The sequence below is a fragment of the Podarcis pityusensis genome (genome assembly GCF_964106645.2).
Source record: "Podarcis pityusensis genome assembly, chromosome: 18".
Taxonomy (NCBI): Eukaryota; Metazoa; Chordata; class Lepidosauria; order Squamata; family Lacertidae; genus Podarcis; species Podarcis pityusensis.
This window is the reverse complement of record NC_138043.1, coordinates 10,079,250-10,101,743: the sequence shown is the minus strand read 5'-3', so window position 1 is coordinate 10,101,743 and position 22,494 is coordinate 10,079,250. Positions and strand designations below refer to the sequence as shown.

Here is a 22,494-nt window from a genome sequence, read left to right as displayed (position 1 = left end):
ATAGCTTTGGAACACAGAAGAGAGAGGACACAACGAGCCAACCCCCTGCTTCTTGGTTGTAGGATCCAAACCGGGGCACCTCCAGACTCCCTTCCCAAAATCCTGGACAGCAACTGATGGCTAGTGTAGGCTTGGGAAAACCCAGCCAGATGGGTGGGGTATATGATGATGATCATCATCATAGAATCATAGAGTTGGAAGAGACCACAAGGGCCATCGAGTCCAACCCCCTGCCAAGCAGGAAACACCATCAGAGCACTCCTGACATATGGTTGTCAAGCCTCTGCTTAAAGACCTCCAAAGAAGGAGACTCCACCACACTCCTTGGCAGCAAATTCCACTGTCAAACAGCTCTTACTGTCAGGAAGTTCTTCCTCATGTTTAGGTGGAATCTTCTTTCTTGTAGTTTGGATCCATTGCTCCGTGTCCGCTTCTCTGGAGCAGCAGAAAACAACCTTTCTCCCTCCTCTATGTGACATCCTTTTATATATTTGAACATGGCTATCATATCACCCCTTAACCTCCTCTTCTCCAGGCTAAACATGCCCAGCTCCCTTAGCCGTTCCTCATAAGGCATCGTTTCCAGACCTTTGACCATTTTGGTTGCCCTCCTCTGGACACGTTCCAGTTTGTCAGTGTCCTTCTTGAACTGTGGTGCCCAGAACTGGACACAGTACTCCAGGTGAGGTCTGACCAGAGCAGAATACAGTGGCACTATTACTTCCCTTGATCTAGATGCTATACTCCTATTGATGCAGCCCAGAATTGCATTGGCTTTTTTAGCTGCCGCGTCACACTGTTGGCTCATGTCAAGTTTGTGGTCAACCAAGACTCCTAGATCCTTTTCACATGTACTGCTCTCAAGCCAGGTGTCACCCATCTTGTATTTGTGCCTCTCATTTTTTTTTGCCCAAGTGCAATACTTTACATTTCTCCCTATTAAAATTCATCTTGTTTGTTTTTGCCCAGTTCTCTAATCTGTCAAGGTCGTTTTGAAGTGTGATCCTGTCCTCTGGGGTGTTAGCCACCCCTCCCAGTTTGGTGTCATCTGCAAATTTGATCAGGATGCCCTTGAGTCCATCATCCAAGTCGTTGATAAAGATGTTGAATAAGACCAGGCCCAAGACAGAGCCCTGTGGCACCCCACTAGTCACTCTTCTAATGATGATGATAAAAAATTTTTTGTACCCTGCCCATCTGGCTGGATTTCCCCAGCCACTCTGGGCAACTTCCAACAAAGATTAAAAAATACATTAAAATGTCACACATTAAACACTTCCCTGAACAGAGCTGCCTTCAGATGTCTTCTAAATGTCAGGTAGTTGTTTATCTCTTTGACATCTGGTGGGAGGGCGTTCCACAGGGTGGGCGCCACTACCGAGAAGGCCCTCTGCCTGGTTCCCTGTAGCTTTGCTTCTTGCAGTGAGGGAACCATCAGAAGACCCTAGGCACTGGACCTCAGCGTTTGGGCAGAATGATGGGGGTGGAGACGCTCCTTCAGGTATACTGGGCCGTTTAGGGATTTAAAGGTCAACACCAATACTTTGAATTGTGCTCTGAAATGTACTGAGAGCCAATGTAGGTCTTTCAAGACCGGTGTTATATGGTCTCGGCGGCCACCCCCAGTCACCAGTCTAGCTGCCGCATTCTGGATTAATTGCAGTTTCCAGGTCACCTTCAAAGGTAGCCCCACATTGAGCGCATTGCAGTAGTCCAAGCTAGAGCATGCACCACTCTGGCAAGACAGTCTGCGGGCAGGTAGGGTCTCAGCCTGCGTACCAGATGGAGCTGGTAGACAGCTGCCCTGGATACAGAATTGACGATGATAATAATAATTATTTTTATTATTATTAAAGTACTGAGCCAGGAAGGCCAACAGGCTTGACTCATTTGAAGGCAGTTTCCTACGGCAGTGAGGTCTTTCCAACGCAAGACCAGGGCCCCGCAGGGGTGTTCCCCGCTACAAGGCGAGGTCCACACTCACCTGGTGCTGTTGTGGTCATCCTCTGAGCCCTGCTCCTCATCAGAAGTCAGCGGCGAGTAATGGATGCCATTGCTCTGGGTCAGGGGCTTCTCCTTTTTCAGCACGGGGGGCTGGTCGCTGTCCTGGTAGGGAACAGGAGAGTTCTTCAGGGAGTTTTCAGGGGAAGAAATGGCTGTTATTTCTAAAGGCTGGTTAATGTTACTGACCTGAGGAGGAAAGACAGAAGAAGAAGAAGAAGAAGAGAAGCATTTAAGGATTAGGGAAGCACTCCTAACGTTACGGCATGTTTTGTGGGGGTTTTGCGCTCTTATTTTCTCGCTATTTATAGTGTTTATCTACCCCAAACTGCAGCCAAAAAGGACCCCAGGAGCACCTTTTTCCAATTGGTTAATAGGTGACCATCCCCTCGGCCTTAGAGCTTTACATTTAAGGGACACGGCAGAAATTTGTATCAGATCCAGAAATACAAAACTCACTTTCACTCCACCAAATCACAACATTTAGCATTTGTGATCTGTTTTGTTGCTTTCGTTTTTTTCTACAGTGTCTGCTCCCTGTTTGTTTGGAAAACAAATACCATGTTCTTAGAAACGAATAGACATACATTAAAAGAAACTGCAGCTTCTGCATCATTCCTATGTTTTGTAACTTTGGTTTTGTGGGGTTTTTTGTCTGTCTATTCTATCTATTTATTTATCTAGGCATAGCAAAAAGAGAAACGGGCAGGGAAGAGAGAGGGAAGGCTGAAGAAAAGCTTGTCCAGCTTCTCTGTTCCAGGGGAGTAGGACAAATGCTTTACTTCAAAGATGACATATTCTGCTGACCAACATTTCACTGTCTGTGGCAAAGGAGAAGATTATAGGACACGGGTGTCAAACACAAGGCCCGCGGACCGAATCCGGCCCGCCAGACCTCGTCATGTGGCCTGTGTAGCCGCCGCCGCCAGCCTTCACCTTTTATTCTCGCTTTTTTTTTTTCTTTTGACACAAGAAAGCCGCCTCTTCAGCGCATGCGCAGCAGCCTACAAGCCAGAGAACGTCTGCCCTCTAGTGGCGCCAAACTGCTGATGCGGCCCCCGATGAATTTGAGTTTGACACCCCTGTTATAGGATCAAAGACTCACAGAGCATCCTAACTGCACTAGCTATGAGGGGCTACAGGTTGATATTTATGGGGCTTCTGCAGGTAGGAATGCAAACCGCAAAGGGCCGCACTGAAAGGGGATTGCACAATTTATTTATTATTGATTTTGTAAAATCTACGCACTGCTTATTTGAAAAAAGAAAAAGAAACACCTCAAAGCGGTTTGCTAAAGACAGAACAGTAAAAATCAAGGGGGGGGGGGAATCGCAACCCTACTTTAAAACATGCGAAGTTGAGATGCTAAAAGAGATTAAAATGACCTCACCTTTCTAAGCATCTGGGTAAAGGTAAAGGGACCCCTGTCCATTAGGTCCAGTTGTGGACGACTCTGGGGTTGTGGCACTCATCTCGCTTTACTGGCCGAGGGAGCCGGCGTACAGCTTCTGGGTCATGTGGCCAGCGTGACTAAGCCGCTTCTGGTGAACCAGAGCAGCACACAGAAACGCCGTTTACTTTCCCGCCGGAGCGGTACCTATTTATCTACTTGCACTTTGACGTGCTTTTGAACTGCTAGGTTGGCAGGAGCAGGGAGCTCACCCCGTGGCGGGGATTTGAACTGCCGACCTTCTGATCGGCAAGCCCTAGGTTCAGTGGTTTAACCCACAGCGCTACCCGCATCTAGATTTGCCTAAACAGGAATGTTTTTAGCAGGCACCAAAACGAGCAAACTGAAGGCCTGATATCAATAAGCAGGGAGTTACAAAGTGAAAGAGCTAACCAATTGAGTTCTTACAGATGTGGAACAGGCATAATGTGGCGCCCGCAGAAGGGCCGATTCCACCGAATGATGCGATCAGGTGGGCACCTGTCAGGTGAGGTGATCTCACCAATCCACAGAGGGCTCTCGCTCTCTCCCTGTCTGATCACCTGGAGGCGACTCTGGCTTGCATAGGCTAGTGGCTGCATAAATCACCCCACCTGAAACCACCCAAAACAAGCAAGCAAGCAAGCAAGCAAGCAAACCACCTTGGTTCTCACCATGGAGTTGATATTGAGGGGAGACCCCGACGGCTGAGCGAAGAGCCCAGCCACCGCAGGCAGCGGTTTGCGCTTGGGCGACACACCGGAGTTGGTGCCCGGTGCCCCCGTGGAGGAGCGCTTCCTCCGTCCGCGCTTCTTCCCATCCTGGCCGCACTCTGCCCGGATGCTCGCCGTGTGGGCGCTGTGCTTGCTGGGTGGGCAGTGCTTGACGGTCCCAGTGGCAGGTGAGATGGTGAAGATGAACCTCCTCTTCCCATCGCTCTCGGGGTCGGAGAAGGCTGGCTCCATCCCTTGCGGGTCACCCCTGGTGCCACCGCCGCCCTCGGCCAGTGCCTTCTGGGAGTCCACGTACTGCAGGACGCCAGCCAGGCCCTGGGGGGCGCCGTTGAGCCTGGGGCTGGCTGAGTGCTGGTGGGCGGGTGAGCTCTGGGCCGAGGCCCGGGAGGGCATGGCCAGGAACGAGGGCTGCTGTGGGGTGGAGCTCCGGGACCCCGCCACCGAGTTGAACAGGCTCCCCGAGCTGGAGGCGTCCTCCAGGGCCGTGTGGTCGATGGTGGGGTTCAGCGGGGCGGGGCTGCTTGGGAACGCCCCGTTCATCGCCATGGAGCCAGACATGTAAGAAAAACCTGCGAGGTTGAAACAGATATATACCAAAAAATGTTGGTTTAATCTCTTGGCAGCTGCAATTGAATTGGACTATGCCGAACTGGCAAGTTTAGCAGGGAAAATTAAATATCAGGGTGAGATACACTTTTAGGAGGACTGGGAAACATTCGTAGATCATTTTAAAAAACTGCTGTAAACATGCTGAAACGCAAGTAGGCCCTGAATAAGAACAGCAGTTAAGATAGTATTTGAGAAAATTCTGGTGAAGATAAGGTGCAGAATAACTGTAATATGCAGCAATATTGGAAAATTTGGAGGAATAAAGGGGAAGTCCAGTGTTAATTGACTAACTGGAAAATGTTATATTCATTTGTTTTTTGGGGTTTAAAAAAAAAAATTAAAAATTTGAAGCGCAGACAAAAGTTGGTTAATTTCTTTATGTATGCAATGATAGCAGGAAGAATGTTTCATGTTCAAAAATGGAAAGAGGATGAGGTCTCAAAGAAGGAAGAAGGGCTTACTGAAAATGATGGCAAAGCTAATAACAAAAATTAAGAGATCAAAACGAGGAATAGTTCTTTGAGGACTGGAAAACTTTTTGCAGAATATCTGAAGAGGTATTGCGATTGCATGAAAATGCAAGCAGGATTTGAAATATGAGCAATGGCAGAAAGACGTTAAGGCTAATAATTTAGGATGTGGAGGTAAAATATGCAGTGTCAAAGGATTAACACAGAACATCGGGGAGGGGTGATTGGGAGCCAATGGATAAACGAAACTTATTGTTGATGGTAAAGTATGAAAATATTTGAAAACTAAATAAACCAAAAATTTTTTTAGAGAAAAATACTAAGAGAGATTAAAATCACCCCACCTTTCTCAGAATCTGGGTAGGCTTGTCTAAACAGGAATATTTTCAGCAGGCACCAAAACAGCTGCTTTAACATCCCTAGGCACCTGGAAGAGCTGAAATCCACCCCATCGGGGAAGTTGGGGTTGAGAAGGGAGATGGGGAACAACTCACCTGAGGTAGCCAAAGGTGGCATCTTTCCACCGGCGGCACTGCTAATGCCGTTATGAGAACTAGCACCATATTGTTTTTCAAGTGTTGAAAAGGAGTCTCGGATCTGGTGGACGGGGCTGGGGGTGCTTCTCTGGAGGGACGAAGGGGGAAACGGGAAAGAGAGAGAGAGAGAAAAGAGAGAGAGAAGGGTTGGTTGAGCTTCTGCGGAGGAAACAGACTTTAGACTGCTGCTCCTGTTAAAAGTGGCTGGACCGCTGGGCAGGCAAGCAAGCGACCGCAAAGAGCGTTAGTCACCGAATCACAGAGTTGGAAGGGACCCCCAACGGTCATCTAGTCCAGCCCCCCTGCCGCGCATGAATTCTCGTCCAAAGGGGTTAGGAGAGACGCTGCTAATTAACACCAACTGAAGGCGCTGCTTTCACCTCAAAGTATGGGCCAGTTCAGCTCAGTGGCTCCTGCTCTGACTGGCAGCAACACCCCACGTATCCCAAGCACAGGTAGGGTCTGCATTTCAAAAGAAATTTAAAGAAACAAAACTGTGGAGATTGCAGTGATCCCACCGCTCACCTCCTGCCAACTGAAGCCTCGGAGACTGCGGCCATTGAACCCGTCACCTTCCGCCGACTGAGCTGTTATCAACCCAGTCACCCATAATTTAACAAGGTACTTTTCACTGTACAAACTATGGCGGTGAACCTGCAGCCCTGCGGAGGTTGTTGGACGCACAACTCCATTCGGCTCCAGGCAGCGTGGCCAAAGTTAGGAAGGACAGGAGTTGTGGTCCGCTTTCTAGAGGGTACCATGTTTGTGTGTCACCAACACACCAGCCACTCTGGGCGGCCTCCAACTCTTCTTGGGGGGGGGGCACATTGCTCCATGTAGTATGCACCCCCCCCCCCCCCGGTTAGATATGCCTTCACTCAGCTCAGATTTCAAACGATGCCTACTGAATATCTGGCTGGGAGACAGACAGCCTCTGTACACGTGGATCAGGGCCTGTTGAGGATCTTGCACATTATATTCTATATTGTCCATTGTATGATTCACCCAGAGCTAAATTTATCTTCCCTTTTCAGATTGCCTTAAAAGGTCAACTGGACGACTTGAAAATTAAATGGCTGTTGGCGCATGTTGATAAGCGCATCAGTTATAGGGGTGGCACCATTCACACCAGCGTCAAGAAAGATAAGGGCAACCTTTCTGGATAGCACAAGTGCCAACCCCAGGGATGCTGACCAGAAGGAAAGCTTTTAAAATTCTGGACATTTTAGATTTGTCCTGGTCTGGTGCATGTAATGTCTTTCGTTCTGTAGTTGTGTTATCTGTGCTTATATGTGTTTCCTCTGGATATGAACGGGATCCGTTCCGGAGCCCCGTTCGCATCTAGAAGCAAACGTAACTAGCAATGGCACATCTGTGCACACGGGCGTCGCTTTTCGCCGCTTCTGCGCATGCACATGATGTCATTTTGAGCGTCTGCACATGTGCAAGTGGCAAAGCCTGGAAGTAACGCACTCCGTTACTTCCGGGTTGCCGCAGAGCGCAACTTGAATGCGCTCAACCCAAAGCGCATTCAACCTGAGGTATGACTGTATTGTGATGGACATTGGCTATAAAAATAAAATCCCCTCCTGAGAGCAGAAAACTCAGCTTCTTAGATCGGGGTGAAGGAGACTGGCTGCCAAGGGACCACAACTCCCATCAGCCAGCACAGCCAACGGTGAGGAGAGTTACAAGTCCAACAATGTCAGGGGTGGGTGACGGGACACAGATGTTCCTTGCCCGCAACCGTTTCTTAAAAAATAAAATAAATTCAAACAAACACTCTCCAAGAGAAGACAGGGGAACGAAAACAGCAGCAAAACCAGACACCTAGTCCAAAAGCTGCTTGGCCAGTTTTAACAGTAGAACAAGGATCAGAATTCTTCCACTTCTAAGCCCTGCGTTCTGCTTTCTAGACCAGGGTTTCCCATACTTGTTGGACTACAGTTCCCATCATCCCTAGCTAAGAAAGACCAGTGGTCAGGGATGATGGGAACTGTAGTTTCCCAAACTCGGGTCTCCAGCTGTTTTTGAACTACTACAACTCCCATCAAACCTATCTAGCAGGATCCATGGTCAGGGATGATGGGAATTGCAGTCCAAAAAACAGCTGGAGAACCCCTGTTCTAGATGAAGCCAGGTAGCAGAACGCAGAGGCAGATCTCTGGGACCCATGAGGACTAACAGAGTAGCATTTTTTTGTTTTTTTTTAAGAAGGGGGTTGGGGTAAGAAAAGGAAAGGAAATTTCTCAGGAATCTGTGCCACGCATCTGATGAATTGGTCTCCCTTCTGCAATACTGGGAGGGAGTTCTCAAGGAGTCAAAACTTTGGGTCATGACTTCTTTGAGTGCAACCTGCACAGAGAGGACCATCCTAGACTACTTTGCTCCTTTACGGGGAAAGGTCAAAGGAAAAGCACCTGGAAAAAATATATAGATATAAATATTGACAAGCAAGTCAATAAGCGAGTTAGCAGTCAAGATCCTCTCCTGTGTTCAAAGACTTTGTAGCATCTGGATAGCTGAGTTGGTTAGACCATGGTGCTGATAACGCCAAGGTTGCAGGTTCAATCCCTGTATGGGGCACCTTCATATTCCTGCATTGCAGGGGGTTGGACTGGATGATCTTCAGGGCCCCTTCCAACTCTGCAATTCTATGATTCTAAGAGGATAATCCCAAATCCAAGTTGTATCTCACGCTTTCATCTATTGTACCATAAGCACGCCTGCGTTTCATCATGCTGTTATTTCTAACAAGCACACGTTATGATCCTCAGCGTTCCTATTCCGTTTTCGACGGGTCTGCGACAGCATAACAATCAATCAACTGCATCAGATTCCTGATTTTCAGATGCCGGAGGAGTAGGGCGGGAAGAGAGAATGAAAGCAGCTAAGAGCTGGAGCTATCCGTAGGGTTCGCAACTTAAAAGATAATGTTGGGAGCTGCCCCCAAGGCCCGTCAGATTGGCTTTTTTATAGCAAGGGGTGAGGAGGAGGAGGAGGAAGAGGAAGAGGAGGAGGAGGGGAAAGCACCCTTACTCACCACCTTCTCAATACGGCTAGGTAGGACTACGCTGGCCAGGGGGATACTAACGGGGAGTTTATTGGGCTGCACTGTGCTCAGGGGGATGCTGATGGGAAGGCTGGTGATGGTCTCCCCGTTACTCGCGGACGTCCTCTCTCGCAAAGCCTGCAGACACACAAAAAAGCAGAGAAGGCCAAAATAATGCAGCGCCCCCCCTTTCGCCTTCCGAGCCAAGAAGCTCTCAAAAGGACGCTTAGCGGAAGGAGAGCATGGAGCGCTTGCAAGCAATTCCCCACCCCAACAAATATTCTTAAAAAGACACGAACAAGAGGTCAACTGCATCAGCCAGCCAACATACACACACACACGCACAGTTTGCCGTTTCGGTCAGAGTACAACAGGGGTCCATTTAACCACAGTGGCCGTGGAGATGGGGAATATTACACGCGTGCTGGTTTTTGCTAAGATAAACAGACGAGCGCCAGCAATGTCATTTTGGTTCCCCCATTCACAAATGTTTGAGGCCGGACTTTGGAAACCAGGGCTGATTGCAGCTTGGCGCTTCTGACACATTTAAGAAAGGGACAGTTCTGGGGGGGGGGGGGAGAGAGAGAGAAATGCATTCCACACCCCACTGAGACCAGACAACAGTACAGGCACGTACTTGTGACACTGCAAGAGAGAAAACGCTGCATCAAACAGACCCAAGTCTAACCTCCAGAGTCGTGTAAAATGTATTTTAACATACAGCACTCTCAATCTGGGCACTTTATTATGCAGTGTGGGTTTTTCGGGTCCTGAAGAATTCTCTTTGGCTCGGGACACAACCTGCATTTCCCCATCAGTATGCTCTGAGCATAACCGATCAATGTTTCCCGTTGGCACAGAGATTTCCTCTTGTGCAATGGGGACCCCCCCCCCCAATTCCATCCTGTAGAGTTACTTCAAATCTGCTCTAAAGGGTTGGGGGAAACCCCAGAACTGAATTAGAGGGCACACAGGGGGTGGGGGAAGAGTCCCTTCGCACAAGCAGAAATCCCTGCACTGAAGGGAGATTTACTTAGCATTGGATTCAGCCCACAACCTACTCAGCGTTGGATATGTGGGATAACCAGCCACAAGTAACCCAACATGCTTAAGTCTAATGAATGCATGAAGGGGTTAATACTAAAAAGCAATCTATCCTGCCAGGCTTAGCTATGTCACTTCCCTTACCTTGGGAGGAAACAGGTAATTCAAGTCTATTGTTTCTCCCAACTCCAGTCTACCGGAGAAGCTCAGTATGTGATGAAGCTTGAGCTGGTTGCTCCAGCTCAACCGCATGGCTCTCACCAGCCACTCTGGAGTTCCTATACCAATAATCTTGGAGCTTTTACTGCTTTATAACTAAGCTAAGTTTTACTACGCCTTGCAATGTTTCTGACCAATGTATGGGAAAGCGCATGAACCGGAGCTTTGAAGCATTTGTAAGTAAACCAATCTTTAACTTACCAAACCTGTGGCTTTTTCATCTATGCTGGGGGAACAGGGAAATTTTGGAAGGGCATATTTTAAAGGTCTAACAGCATATATTTGCACCCTTCACTCTTCTGCATATTCTGTGACTTTAAATCTCTACTGGGGTTCTTGCCCTACGACCTCCGGGTATAGGACGGTATATAAATTCAATAAATACTGTATTTTTTGCTCTATAAGACTCACTTTTTCCCTCCTAAAAAGTAAGGGGAAATGTGTGTGCATCTTATGGAGTGAATGCAGGCTGCGCAGCTATCCCAGAAGCCAGAACAGCAAGAGGGATCGCTGCTTTCACTGCGCAGCGATCCCTCTTGCTGTTCTGGCTTCTGAGATTCAGAATATATTTTTTCTTGTTTTCCTCCTCCAAAAACTAGGTGCGTCTTGTGGTCTGGTGTGTCTTATAGAGCAAAAAATACAGTAATCATAATAATCTCTCACCAACGAGTACTTGCTCCAAATTTGGATCTTCACATTAGTAATTATATATATTGCACTGGAGACAACCCATAGTTCACTTAGCATTGACTAAGGTTCATTTAACATTTGGTACAGCTCAGCTCCCCCCCAAAAAACCCACACACCACACAGTTGAATACTCCCGGGAAGTCAACCTTATGGAAGCTGCACCTGGAGACTCAGAGACAGCCCCCCTTGCGGCTTCCTTACCTTCTCATTGGCTACTGACAAGGCTGCTGGAGAAGGGGGCTGGGGTTCCTGAGGGCTCATCTTCAGGCCGTTTGGCAGCGCAGGGCTTGAAAAGGTGAGGCCGTTCTCTTTCATGTGCTCAGTCCTGCCAAAAGGAAATAATAATAATTATTATTTATTATTTATACCCCGCCTATTTGGCTGGGTTTCCCCAGCCACTCTGGGCGGCTTCCAACAGAATATTAAAATACAATAATCTATTAAACATTAAAAGCTTCCCTAAAGCCTTCAGATGTCTTCTAAAAGTGTGGTAGTTGTTTTTCTCTTTGACATCTGGTGGGAGGGCGTTCCACATGGCGGGTGCAACCACCGAGAAGGCTCTCTGCCTGGTTCCCTTGGCTTCTCGCAGTGAGGGAACCGCCAGAAGGCCCTCGGAGCTGGATCTCAGTGTCCAGGCAGAATGATGGGGGTGGAGACACTCCTTCAGGTATACTGGAACGAGGCCATTTAGGGCTTTAAAGGTCAGCACCAACACTTTGAATTGTGCTCAGAAAATAAAATAAACAGGATGCAAGAGTTCTGAAGGTTTCCCCATTGCCAATGGAAAGCGTTCATCGTTTGTTAAGAGAGACATCCTGCCTTTCATCACGATATATCCCAAGCAGTGTTCAAAATTCACCAGTTGCAAGGCGCATTTTGAACCTGGCTATTGGTCACTCATGACCAAGTAAAGATGCCTGGGTGCCAGGATGGCGCCTGACATCTCCACCATCAGGGGATCCGTGGATCTGGACCTGTTTTCACACACTAAGGTCCCATCCTGTAGAATTTCATCAGTTATATTTTATCTGCACAATCGGAATGAATTTCTGGAACCAAAATGCTTTTTCAGTGCTGCCTGAGCAGGAGAAGTGAAGAGCGTTATAGCGAATTGTTGTCGCTTGTCTTCGCTTTCCCCACTGCCCTGCTCAGAGTTGTGAAGGATATTCTTGTGTTATTAAGAAAAAAAGAGGTCAGAAAAGGCCAGTAGATATGCAAACTATCCCTGGATCAAGGGACTTTTCTTCTTTAAGTTCTCAAAGTTCTTAACCTGGCTCAAGGTTGTCCTCTGAAGTAGACAGATGTTTAACTGAGAATCCACCACAGTCAGTCCACCCATTGAAAAATAAGACTTTCGAGTCGTCTTGCCCCCAAATGGCAAATAGGCATTCCATTTTGGTGACTGTAACCTTGGTTTAAGTAGCCATTTGGTGCCTGGCTTATATATATTATGTTTTTATATGTGTTGGAAGCCCCCCAGAGTGGCTGGGGCAACCCAGTCAGATGGCGGGGCACAAATATTATTATTAATTATTATCGTTACAGTGGTACCTCAGGTTACAGACGCTTCAGGTTACAGACTCCGCTAACCCAGAAATATTACCTCGAGTTAAGAACTTTGTTTCAGGATGAGAACAGAAATCGCACAGTGGAAGTGGGAGGCCCCATTAGCTAAAGTGGTACCTCAGGTTAAGAACAGTTTCAGGTTAAGAAGAGGCCTCCAGAACAAATTAAGTTCTTAACCCGAGGTACCACTGTACTACTATTAGATTAGATATGGGGAAACCTGGAGCCTTCCAAATGTTCCTGGACTCCTAGCAGCCAGCATGGCCAATGGCCAGGGATGAAGGGATGTTGGCGCCTAGTGCCATCTGGGTTTTGAGCAGGCAGGCTCCACACCAACCGTGGCATATCAGTATTCAGCAGTATCTGATGGGGAAACACAAACCCTTCCTCCAAAGCCCTGGTTGCATCAAAGAAGGCTGCCAGAACTCAGGACATGGAAGAGGGGGCCAGCTCTGGAGGGTAGGACTCGAACCCATGGCTTCAGGTTACAAGGAAGGAGATTGCGACTCATCATCAGGAAGAGACATTCTCAACAGGGGAACGGTTTCCCTCGGGATGTTGCTGACTCTGCTTCCTTGGGGGCTTTTAAGCAGAGGTTGGATGGCCATCTGCCAGGGATGCTTTAGCAGTGCAGGGGGTGGGCCTAGATGACCCCTGGGGTCCCTTCCAGCTCTACAGTTCTATGATTCTATGAACTGCCAAGTGAGAGACAGCACCTCCTTCTGTCCGTGGTGCTTGGCAAAGTCCAGTCTGCGTGGAGCAAGTGGGAGGAGGGAGCTGCCCCAAAAGGACCCCTCGCTTCCCCCAAGCCCCTCTGCTGCCAACCCCTCTCTCACCTCTGGTGGTTCTCAGCGGGTGCTGCTTTCCCACTGCCCACGTGGTCCTGGTTCAGATGTCTGCGGAGGGCGATCTTGGCCGGGGAGAAGCGGGTGTAGTCTGGCAAGGACAAGCTAGAGGCCTTGTCCGGCTTCTGCCTGCCGCTGTGGCTGGGCGTGCAGGGGACTATGTCTTGGTCCAGGTGGGAAGCCGGGTACTGGGGGGTGCCCTGCTTGGAGGAGGAGGACGAGGACGACGAGGAGGCCGGGCGGCCAAGGGCGGCGTGGATCTCGTAGGGCGTGGCATGGCCGTTCATGGACAGCTCGGGGCTCATGCCGTTCAGGTGGGGGCCCGCGGGGAACTTGGAGCACTCCAGCTCGGGGTGGAAGGTGCTGTGATCGGGCTCCACCTCTCGGCTCGGGTGGCGCTTGTGGCGTGGGTGGGCGAGCGAGTCGTCGGGAGGCATGTAGGACTTCAGCTGCAGCAGCTCCTGCTGCCGCTGACTCTTCTCAAGCTCCACGATGCTGATCTTTAAAAAGAAAAAAATGGGGAGGGTGGAAATCAGGAAGTTTATGTGCAATGCACAAATTGGTTACGCCTGGGTTGGGGCGTCTTCCAACGCTCTGGTCCTATGATTCCACGAAACCCTACCTGCAGCTCCAAGCAATGCTTCTGTTTCTCAGAGATCTGGTTTTTCAGTGCTTGCTTTTCCTTGAGCAGATTCTCCAGCGACAGCGTCGACCAGTCCAGCTTCAGTTCTTCGCACCTGGCCTTCAGCTAGGATATGGGGGAGACAGACAAGGAGGGTGAGTTTGGACGTGAGCCACCCCAGCCCCCAGCCCCAAGACGCTGGGACTCCCGTTGGGGAGGACGCACCAGCTGCAAACTCTGGTTCCTGAGCTCGCCATTGTCTTTCTCCAGCTGCTTGGTCTGCTCCTTCAGCTGCTGGTTGTGAGCAGAGATCTCCTTCTGGGCCTGGATAAGGTCGTTGTACGTCAGTGCCTTAACACCCAGCTAGGTTGGTGGGGGGACAGAACATGGTTAGACCCCCACCCAGCATCATCCCGGCGACATAAAACAGGGAGCATCAGTTTGGGAGCAGTGAGGAAGTTCAGGAAAACAAAAAAGAACGGCTTGCCTTCTCCTCGTGCCCCTTTCCATGCCAACTCAGGAAGCCATGACCCAGTTGCTGCAGCTGCTGCAGAGACCACCCAGCCCACTGTGTTACAGTCTCCCCTCTTCTGAGCTGATGGTCCTGAGCATACCCTTGGGGGGCTTGCCCGGAGGGACTCAGGATTACATCTTTATTGCTTCGTGGTGGCAACTGTCCCTTTGTTTGGTAACCGTATGCTTCGTTGTTGCAAGCTGCCCTGGGACTGTCCAGTGAAAGACACTAAATCTGACCCAGACAGATTTACTGTATTTTTCGCTCCATAAGACGCACTTTTTTCCTCCTAAAAAGTAAGGGGAAATGTGAGTGCATCTTATGGAGCGAATGGCGCTGTGCAGAGAGAGAGAGAGCTGTGCAGCGCCCCTTCAGCGAAGCGCCTCGCCTGTGAAGCGGGAGGAGGAACGGAGCCCATTCTGTTCCTCCTCCCGCTTCGCTGAAGGGGCGCTGCGCAGCTCTCCCTCTCTGTTCCTCCTATGTTCCTCCCTTCTGGTCCTCCTCCCGCTTCGCAGGAGAGGCGCTGCGCAGAGACAGTGGCCAGCACTGTGGCCAGCTTGATGCCTGTGGGAAGCCCACAAGAAGTACATGAGCATCATAGCACCTCTAAAAACTAGGTGCATCTTATGGTCGGGTGCGTCTTATAGAGCGAAAAATGCGGTGATGTGTCTAAAATTGCCCTGTCCTGATTGATATCAGGACCAATGCATGGGGCAGGGCGCTCTTCAGATCTGAACTTTTCGCACAGAGATAGGGGATAACAATCTGGGATGTGGGGGCCCCTGTAGAGCTTGCGCAAAGACCACTGCACTGTGACTCCAGGCTAGACATGGGATTGGTGTGTGCAATCTAGATGTGGCCTGAAGGGAAAGAGAAATAAAAAATACCAGCTGCAAGGAAGATCAGCTGTGCTATGGGCATGGGTAAGAGGGCAATTAACCCATTAAGCAGAGGACTTGGAAAAAGTGGGGAAAGTGGAGATGGAATGTAGAATGGTCCAGACCTGACTGCCAGAGGCCTTGGAAAAAGTGAGACAGAGGGTTTGACACATGTGATATGCCAGATTAATAAATAGTCAGGTGCAGAAAGCACATCCATACTGACGAGAGATATATCAGTTAATGTCTGAATGTAAGACTACGGAGGATAGTAATGACTGGATAGTCATGTGATGTTACAATCAAGCTATAACATGGAAGTCCTCCTCCAAGGGCCTTCTGGCAGTTCCCTCACCGTGAGAAGTAAGGATACAGGGAACAAGGCAGAGGGCCTTCTCGGTGGTGGCACCCTCCCTGTGGAATGCCCTTCCTTCAGATATCAAGGAAATAAACACCTACACAACTTTCTGGAGACATCTAAAGGCAGCTGTGTATAGGGAAGCTTTTTAATGTTTGATGTTTTATTATCTTTTTATATAGGCTGGAAGCCGCCCAGAGTGGCTGGGGTAGAATAAATATTATTACAGTGGTACCTCGGGTTACAAACACTTCGGGTTACAGACTCCACTAACCCGGAAGTAGTACCTTGGGTTAAGAACTTTGCTTCAGAATGAGAACAGAAACTGTGCGGTGGTGCAACGGCGGTGGGAGGTCCCATTAGCTAAAGTGGTGTCTCAGGTTAAGAACAGTTTCAGGTTAAGAACGGACCTCCAGAATGAATTAAGTTCGTAACCAGAGGTACCACTGTAAACAACAACAACAACAACAACGCATGCTCTGCAGAGGGCAGTCTCTGTCTCCCCCCCCCCTCCGCCCCGCTGGCCACGCCACTCCCCACTCCTACCTCATCCAGTTTCTGCTGGAACAACCGCTTGATTTCTTCCTTCTGAGCTTGGCAGTGAGTAAACAACTGTTGGGCCTTCCCCAGAAGTTGAGTATTCTTCTCCTAGAACAGAAGCAGGGACAGGAGAGGGTGGGGACACAGCAAGGTTAACAGGAGCATTATCCAGTGTAAAGAAATGGTAAAAAAGGAATTTGTAAGTAGATAAAACAAAACTGCATGTGTAATGAACCTTTTTACAAACGTGAGTTGTAAGGCACTGTTGTATGACAATTACAGTTTCTCCAAACATCTCAAATTATTTACGTTCCTTCTTTTGCATTCTGTTTCAAGCTTCAGTGGTAAGAAAACTGAGAACTGCTGCAAGGCGGCAGCTATAGATTCCATTACAGCCTCTCGCTTGACTTTTCAAAACTGTGCTAATTATATCATTCCGCAAGAGCTTAAATCAACAGAGCTTTGTCACTTCTCAGGGCCAAGGGTTGAGTTTCAAAATTCCAAAAGGGGCGATTACATTTCTACTCAGAAAAACTCCCTGATCAGGCTTAAGAGGAAGATCCTACACAGCTGCCGAAAGGAAGTTTGTCTCCTTACCTTTTCCTGTTCCAGTAACTGCTGAAGGTTCGCTTTATACTGAGGAGTCTTCATGTACGTCATGAACTGCATGTACTGGATCTTGAACGAATCTGTGTTAAGACCAGAGGAGATGGAGAACAGAAGGACATCGTCAACGACAGCCCTGCATTCAGGACCAGCCTCCCCCATCCCTGTTTCAGTAGAACAGCGGTCCAGACTCCTTTAAATGAGCTGGCGACTCAGAGCCAGCTGCAGCTCCTATTTAAGGGCTCAGTCCGAGGACCTCTGGTGCTGAAACAATATCTGAGCTCCCTTTATATGGAATCTCTAGCCTGAGCCCTATATGAGCTGTCCATGGTGCTACTGAAGATAGAGTCACAGGTCCTATTCAAGTCCCCCAAGGGCTGGTGCTGAAACAATATTTGAGCTCTGCTCATAAGGAGCGTCTAGCCTGAAGCCTCCACGGAGCTGTCCAGGGCGCTGATGAAGTCTCCCACTTCCCTATTTGCACAAACCTGAACACACCCACACCCTCCCACACCGACCATGCGGGTTGGCCTGCTCATCGGGGAGGGGGCGGGGCGGAGACCGCTTACCTAGCAGCTTCTGGAGTGCAGGTGGGGTGGGGGTCACCAACAGCTGGTTTGACGAATGCCGCTGCACTTTAGGAGGTAGTTGGTAATACGGACTACGAGGTGACCTGTAAGCATCTGGAAGGGAGATGACGCAAGGCATTAAGTTTCTCACTTTGCTTTAGAAGCCCCACCCAAGGAAAACAGGAGGTTGTGGATTTGTGGCGAGGAAACAGGCTGGGAGATGGCTTGAACCACAAGTGGAGGAAAGATGTGGTTGAATACAATCAAACACTGGTGAGGGCTCATCACCAAGCCTACCTATGAAGCCGTAAATGGCTCAGGACTGCTAGCCACTCAGGGAACAGGACACACACACACACACACAATGTGTGTGGGGGGGAACATGAAGTAGCCAGTGCTACTCTAGATTCCTGCAGCCCCCCATTAACTCTGCCAGCTCAGCTCTCCCCTGACTCCTGAAGGGGGCAGCGAATCACAAGTTCAGGGTGTGGGGAATCCGTGAAGCCAGTCAATGCCTCTACCTAGCTCCACCCTTATTTCAGACACTGCATCAGTATATCACAATGTTGAAAACCAGCTATATCCTTATTCCAGACATCATGATGTATCAGAATATTGTGATGTTTAGCTGGTGATATATCGCGGTGCTGAAGGCCAGATACTGCCCAGCCCTAGTAGGAGCAAAATCCAAGTGCACATTTAAGGAAAGTAACACCTTTAAATTACCGTATTTTTCGCTCTATTAGACGCACCCAACCATAAGACACACCTAGTTTTTAGGGGAGGAAAACAAGAAATAAGAAAGCAACGCAAAGCCTCCTGAGCGAAGAGGGAGCGCTCCTCTCTCTTCGCTCAGGAGGCTTTCCGGGGCTATCCCTGAAGCCAGGAGAGCAAGCAGGATCGGTGTGCACCGATCCCCCTTGCCCTCCTGGCTTCAGCAAAAGCAAGCCTCCTGGCTTTCCCCCCACCTCCTGCAAAAGCCAGGGATAGGATAGCCATGTGAAGCCTCCGAAGGGCAGCGGGGTGAAGGCTCTCCCTGCCTGGAAGAGGCTAAGCCAGAAGCTAGAACAGCGAGAGGGAGCGCTGCGCAGCTCTTCCTGTTCTGGCTTCTGGGATAGCCGCACAGCCTACATTCGTTCCATAAGACACACACACATTTCCCCTTACTTTTTAGGAGGGGAAAAGTGCGTCTTATAGAGCGAAAAATACGGTAGCTTTATTCTGTAAACCGCCCTGAGACCTCCAGGTATAGGGCGGTATATAAATTCAATTAATTAATTAATTAATAATGGCCCACGCCACAACGTGAAGGGTGGTCAGCTAACACCAAGCAACTTGGCAGCTCACCCTGAGGAGAAGACGAGCAGGCCTGCGAAACGGTCTGAGCGTGGAGGAGCTCCAGGGCGGTCTGGTTCCTCTTGGGCTTGCGCTCTGAGCTCACAATGTTCATCTTCTTGGGGCGCCCGCGCTTCCTGCCGGCCATTTTCCTCCCCTTCTTGCTCAGCTTCTTCTTGCGGGCTTTGGACGGAGATGGCTTTTTGATGGCGTTGGCCCCGGGGGCCGCCTCTTCTTCAGCACCATAGTCCTTTGTGCAACAAACAGATAAATAAGAGGACACGAAACCCAAGAAAAGCAGAAGCCCTTCCTCAAGAAGCTGCCCAAGGGCTCTCTGTTGCTCCCAGAGGCATGAGGACTAGAATCTTGTGTTATACTTATGTGTTATACTTATGGGAAGGGCTGATTACTGGGGGGAGGTGCTTGTTTGCCTGTACTTTCAATTTCAATTTTTTTTTAAAAAAACAACCTTGTTTGAAAAGACTATTTAAAGAAATATTACAGTATGATGGACTCGCGGCCAGATTTGAGCTATGAGCAACAGAAGTAAATAGATTATAATATTGTGGTTGTAATTTGATAGATAGAAGGAGCAGCAGAAGGGGAGAAACAACAACATGGAAAACGGGGTGGGAACAAAAATAAGAGAAAAGCTTTGATTGTATATGTTAAGAATGTTGGAACTTAGTAAAATATAATTGGGGTGTGTGGGAAGCTCTGTTTAAAGAAATGTCATGTTGTAGATGTTGGGATCCCCCCAGCACCACCCAGAAGCATGCTGCCCCTCTGATGTGTGCCTGAGCCTGGCTTTTAGGAAACTGCAACTGTCCACACACAGCGGATTATTCGTGGGATCAGACCTTGGTCTCTTGGGCCTTTGTTGGCGTGGTGGTGTTGCTCTTGCTTTCTCGTTGCTGGCGACGTCTAGCTGCCTCTTGTTCCTCCTGCGGAGTGTAAACATTGAGAGCGTGAGCACGGAGAAGGCTGGGGGTTGGCGGGGAGAGAAAAGACAGGAAAACGCCCCCCTCCTTCCAAACAATAAGAGGTGGAAGACACACAGGAAGAGTGTGTCATTTCTCCTCTTGAAAACGGGCAACTCCAACGTGCGTGAAAATGTGAGCCTATCTCCCCGCAGCCTTTCCAACATAGGGCACTGGAGGATTTGAAACAGACGTTGGATAGTCGACCCATCAGGAATTATTTAACTGTGATTCCTGCATCAGAGGAGTTGGACTGGATCAGAGATGTCCACACTTGGTTCTCCAGCTGTTTTGGAACTACAGTTCCCATCACCCCTGACCACTGGTCCTGCTAGCTAGGGATGGTGGGAGTCGTGGTCCAACAACAGCTGGAGACCCGAGTGTGGGAAACACTGGCCCAGATGATTCCTTAGGGTCTCCTCCAGCTCTGCAATTCCATGATTCCATGCATACCAGCCATGGGAGAAGAGCGCTCAAAGAGTGCTTTTGAACCCACGTTACGTGTCTCGGAGAAGCTGCACTATTCTGAAGCTTCCACGACTGCAATTAGGCTTAAAAAGTAAAACGGCTATTGTTACGCCACTTACCCTGAGTTTTGGATTTTTGAGACTAGAGAAGTAGTTTTCAAGCTAAATAGCAACGACAAGAAAAATAGATCAGTATAATAAATAAACGAATAAACCACCTCAGATGTCCCAGGTGTTTCAAAGGAGCATTCAGGCACCGTCTCCCTAAAAAGTACACCAAGAACTCACCCTTAAAATATCATCACACCAGCATTGGCTCTTTTAGCGACATGGGACCAACAAAATGAGAAGTCTTGTTTATTTTTTCCTACAAAATTTATGTAGGACTTGATTGTAAAAAAGCAAAAGCAAAAAAAAACCCCACCACTCTCAAAATAGTTTACAGAAAGCAGCGTCTAAGAAGCGAACAGAACTTGTGTTGATGGACTCCAATCACAGTGCAATGACTGAACAACGGGAAACTGCAGACACTGTGTTCTTGGGAACCGCAAGCGACAAACAGTCAGGGCGGCGACGGGGGGACGGGGGGGGGGAACGTGCCACCTAAAATCACCAAAGATAAAAGGTTGCAGTCCAACTAAATAAATAAATGCAAAAGAGAGGCGTCAGGGTCCTAACGCAGAGCACCCAGGAACTTTGGGGTCCCTTCCAGCTTGACAATTCCATAATTCTAATTCTCTGCGGAAGGTGGTTTGTGGATTTCGCTTGCTGCTGCCCCCCCACCCCTTTTATTTTTATTGTATATATTTATTAAATTTATATGCTGCCCTTCATCAAAGATCTCTGGGCGGTTCACAGAATGAAATACAAAATAAAACACAAGTAAATAATTAAACCGAAACAACAAAACAGTAACACACCCTTTCCTGACCCCACCAGGAACACAAATGCACAACATGAAAACCGGTGTTGGGCTGGACATTGATTCTTGGTATAACAGAGTAGGGTCAATAGCATTGGCTGAGAAACTAACATGCCAGGTGAAAGGTGCAAAGGGCGAACACAATCCATATTCCTTTTATAATATATGGCAAAGGTTTACTGAATACATAAATTGTTCAGACTGTGGCAGGAATCCACCCAGCACTCATGGGAAAATGTGGTGTGATCTCTTAAAGAGTAATCAAATGAAACTTTTAACACGTGGGCATGCTGAAAGTCTGCAATTTTATCAGGACATGTTATTTGTTGTTTACTGTTGTAACAGCTACTTTCCCAGCTTACTGTACCATGAAAATAAATAAAACTTTTTTTAAAAAAAATGCACAATAAAATTAGGCCGATGATGCTCACCACTGCCATTTGCTAATAAATTAATACACAAACTTATTCACACACACCCCCTCACGGACAGCCCCCCACCCACCCACCCACCCACTGCCCTGTGTGCAGCTACTCACTATGGTCCGATCGATAGTATGCAGGTAGTAAGAAACAGGTTTCCCAGTCCATGAGACAGACCCTTTGAGTGGTGACAGTTCTACAACTCTCATAATAGTGCCGATATCTTTTGGGGGAGGAGAAAGATGGGAGAGGGTTAAAGAGGAAACAGTAGCGCCACCTGCGGAGCACATTTCAGAGTGACACCCCACCCTTCGTGCTGTTTCACTAGGGAACTCATTCCCGCAGGAGCCAGGGGTGGACAGCAACTTAGACGGCTTTCAAAGAGGACTGGGCAAATTGACGGAGGGGGAGAAGGCTGCCAAGCCACAATGGCCAGAAGCAGTAAGTGCTTCTGAATACCAGCTGCGGTGGAAGGCAAGAGAGCTCTTGGGCTCGGGTCCTGATTGCAGGATTCCCACAGGCGTCTCGCTGCAATAACAGGATGCTGGACCAGAATTGGCCTGATCCCGCAAGCTCTTCTTAGGTTCTTTTAAAAAAACAAAAGCCTGTTTCCATACACCAAAGATCGGTCATCTCTAGGTGTGGCTGAGTAGAAGGTCAGGGGTGCTGCGATTTGAGACTCTTAACATAGGGCTTCCCAAAGAGGGTCTCCAGTTGTTTTGGGACTACAATTCCCATCATCCCTGACCACTGGTCTTGCTAGCTAGGGATGATGGGAGTTGTAGTCCCAAAACAACGGGAGGCTCTGACAACATCTGGCAGAGGGATCAGAGACACACAGAAATTTCCTGTCCCGACCTAAGAATTAGCATTCGTTGCGGTATCATTCCCTCTTGAGAAGACGGAATGCCTTTTCTTAGAGCAGAGATGGGGAACCTACATCCCTCCAAGTATTGTCATTTTAGGAATGTCTCTATTTAGAACAGGCATCCATTCCTGGGTGGTAGAGATGCCTCTTCTTAGATGATGGGAGTTCTGTTAGGATTTCACCCCTCCCTACGCTGCAGTTATAGGATTGTTGGATCA

The 22,494-nt window shown here is 48.7% G+C and overlaps 1 protein-coding gene across 5 annotated transcripts in view; it reads right to left on the bottom strand.

Annotated features, from left to right (window-relative positions):
• The window catches only part of DOT1L (DOT1 like histone lysine methyltransferase), a 76,086-nt gene that overhangs the window by 13,234 nt on the left and 40,358 nt on the right, over nucleotides 1-22,494 (bottom strand). For 3 of the 5 annotated variants that reach the window (XM_080988720.1, XM_080988723.1, XM_080988724.1), the window contains exons 11-25: nucleotides 21,525-21,631; nucleotides 20,185-20,226; nucleotides 19,478-19,561; nucleotides 18,630-18,867; nucleotides 17,283-17,396; nucleotides 16,705-16,796; nucleotides 16,114-16,215; nucleotides 14,043-14,180; nucleotides 13,818-13,943; nucleotides 13,187-13,695; nucleotides 10,986-11,109; nucleotides 8,823-8,969; nucleotides 5,738-5,867; nucleotides 4,105-4,733; nucleotides 1,985-2,190 (exon numbers count right to left, since the gene is read on the bottom strand). In XM_080988720.1, the coding sequence (XP_080844846.1) occupies nucleotides 1,985-2,190; nucleotides 4,105-4,733; nucleotides 5,738-5,867; nucleotides 8,823-8,969; nucleotides 10,986-11,109; nucleotides 13,187-13,695; nucleotides 13,818-13,943; nucleotides 14,043-14,180; nucleotides 16,114-16,215; nucleotides 16,705-16,796; nucleotides 17,283-17,396; nucleotides 18,630-18,867; nucleotides 19,478-19,561; nucleotides 20,185-20,226; nucleotides 21,525-21,631 (2,788 nt within the window). The remainder of the gene's footprint in view (nucleotides 1-1,984; nucleotides 2,191-4,104; nucleotides 4,734-5,737; nucleotides 5,868-8,822; nucleotides 8,970-10,985; nucleotides 11,110-13,186; nucleotides 13,696-13,817; nucleotides 13,944-14,042; nucleotides 14,181-16,113; nucleotides 16,216-16,704; nucleotides 16,797-17,282; nucleotides 17,397-18,629; nucleotides 18,868-19,477; nucleotides 19,562-20,184; nucleotides 20,227-21,524; nucleotides 21,632-22,494) is intronic. The other 2 variants (XM_080988721.1, XM_080988722.1) reach the window with 2 other exon arrangements.